The sequence below is a fragment of the Limulus polyphemus genome, unplaced genomic scaffold, assembly GCF_000517525.1.
Source record: "Limulus polyphemus unplaced genomic scaffold, Limulus_polyphemus-2.1.2 Scaffold2739, whole genome shotgun sequence".
Taxonomy (NCBI): Eukaryota; Metazoa; Arthropoda; class Merostomata; order Xiphosura; family Limulidae; genus Limulus; species Limulus polyphemus.
In genome coordinates this window covers 112039-114221 of record NW_013668349.1, presented here as the reverse complement: position 1 = coordinate 114221, position 2183 = coordinate 112039, and the positions used below count along the sequence as shown (strand labels likewise).

Here is a 2183-nt window from a genome sequence, read left to right as displayed (position 1 = left end):
TATATATATATATATATATATAGTCATACCAATCTGTGTTCTTCATATGTCCATGTGAAAGAATTCTAACTGTCATTTCAGTTTTGTGAAATTTATATTCATGAAAAGACATCCAACAAACATTTAAGGATGATTGGATAACATTTGTTCACACTAATTGCCTTTCCCTGCTTTTATTTCTAGCTGATCAATGGATTATGTCAAACTGAACCTGCACTTTTCTTTCTGATTTTGTGAGTGATTAACATTGAGATTCTTACTTACATAATGTACATAAGCACATCATGTATTGGAATCTACCAAGAATATGGTCATTTACAATATTAATATAAACAACACTTATCCCATGCTGAAATGAAACAGGTAAGCTCTGCTTCTTACTCAGTGACAATGCAAAAAAAAATCCACACATGTATGCTTACAACACTTCCCTCTCTTGTGTCATAAGTACTTCCAAAACCTTTTGAGGTACATTGTGAAAGGTTTGGAACTTTTTGTTTTTTTACTTAGTGAAACCCATGTATTTTAACAACTGAGAGCAACTATTCAGTCATATAAAGCATACAATTTTTTCAAGATGAGTTATAGTATTTAAATTCTTTACTCAAAGATGTTAAAAGTAATTTTTATGTTTAACCTGTGTGTTTTGATTACAGAGGAAATGATAGACTCCAGTCTAACAACAGTACATCAGTCTGCCTTGGTAAGACCTAATAGCATGTTGCATGTTAGAATTAGTGTAAGGTGAAGGTGCATTTGTTTGGCTTGAGTATTAAAGCTAATAGAATGTTTAACATGTTGCATCTAAGAATTAAAATGTAATGTGAGTATGCATTTGTTGGGCTTTGATTGTTCTTTTTGTTCAGTTTTTGTCTTTGTAACCCTGCATGCAGCTCTTTTCTGTCCACTGTTTGTGATACATTAGTGAGAAGAAGAAAAAAAACAACCTTTTCCTAGGTCTTTTTTTCTTGGAAAATTTTTGATATTCTTAAAATTTATAAATTCAAGTGGTAGAACATTACCTTATATTGAAGAAAAGATACACCGCATTTAAGGTATTATATATATATATATATATATATTCAGTAATTTTAATTTCATAAATAGGTAATGGCCACAAAATAGCATTTTATACCACTTGGGTTCATAAAAAGTCAAAGTGGCATTGGATGATATATCTTTTTAGTTATTGTGTGAAGTTCTGTGATTCACCAAAAATGTTATCCCAAACACTTTCAGCATCTATAAATAATGAATCATTCTATACAACATGTATGTGTAATTTTCACATATTAGATTCAAAATGGTTTTCAAGAAGACAAGAATCATCCTGAGCATTATCAGTTTAAGGTCTGCGTAAAAAGTACTGAGATTTTTATTCTATGAACCAGTGAAAATAGAGGTTTGATGTCATATCTAGTTTCTCATATGATGTTCAAGAATTGGTTGAGATATTTGTTGTTTTAGGGTGTCACATCTATGTACCAAAATTTAAAACATTTTATAACTGTTTACGTTAGTAATACCTTGACATTTGTGGTACTTAGACACACACACACACACACACACACACACATGCAGTGTGATTTCTGCCTCAGTTCTATGAAAAAGTGTGGAACTAGCAGGATTTGCACAATCTATAAAACTTGTTGTACCAGTGGATGTGCTTTTGCTGGTTGCTTTTATGCCATATAAAGAAATATTTGCTTTCTGTCATGTGATTCATGGTAGACCAGTGTGATCATGTGTCCTTTAACTAGTAGTGATTTTCCTCTCTTGCTCTAACAGGGTTTTACCCAAGGTGTGGTTTCTCCACCCTCTGGTTTACTCTCAGTTGGGCATGCCTCTCATCACTGCCTTTGCTACTTTTTATTCCAAACTTCCACTCTTCTGGTCTTCAATTCTTCATCTTCTAGCCATTTCAGCCAATGCTTTCAGGCAGGACTGAAATACTCGACACTCCTTGTCGGGTTCTCTTGATGGTGCCTGTTTGGTAGGCTCTTTATTTGGCATCTAAGCCCATTCTTCCTCTGCCCCATTCATACTCTCTTACTTCTAACACATCTTTCTCTCTCCCACGGGCTGGATACTCTGCTCATGTGGTCTTTTTCTGATCCCATTCCTGTCCACCTATCACTTGTGTTGGGTTTATCAACATTGATCCATCTGTCTTTTCACTTGGT

General features: G+C 33.9%; 1 protein-coding gene across 2 annotated transcripts in view; it reads left to right on the top strand.

Annotated features, from left to right (window-relative positions):
* LOC106467787 (ADP-ribosylation factor GTPase-activating protein 2-like) overlaps positions 1 to 2183 on the top strand; it is a 49428-nt gene that overhangs the window by 40296 nt on the left and 6949 nt on the right. The window contains exon 11 of one of the 2 annotated variants that reach the window (XM_013928165.2): positions 657 to 703. The exons of the other annotated variant lie outside the window; for it this stretch is intronic. Within the exon in view, the coding sequence (XP_013783619.1) occupies positions 657 to 703 (47 nt within the window). The remainder of the gene's footprint in view (positions 1 to 656; positions 704 to 2183) is intronic. 2 annotated transcript variants of the gene reach the window in all.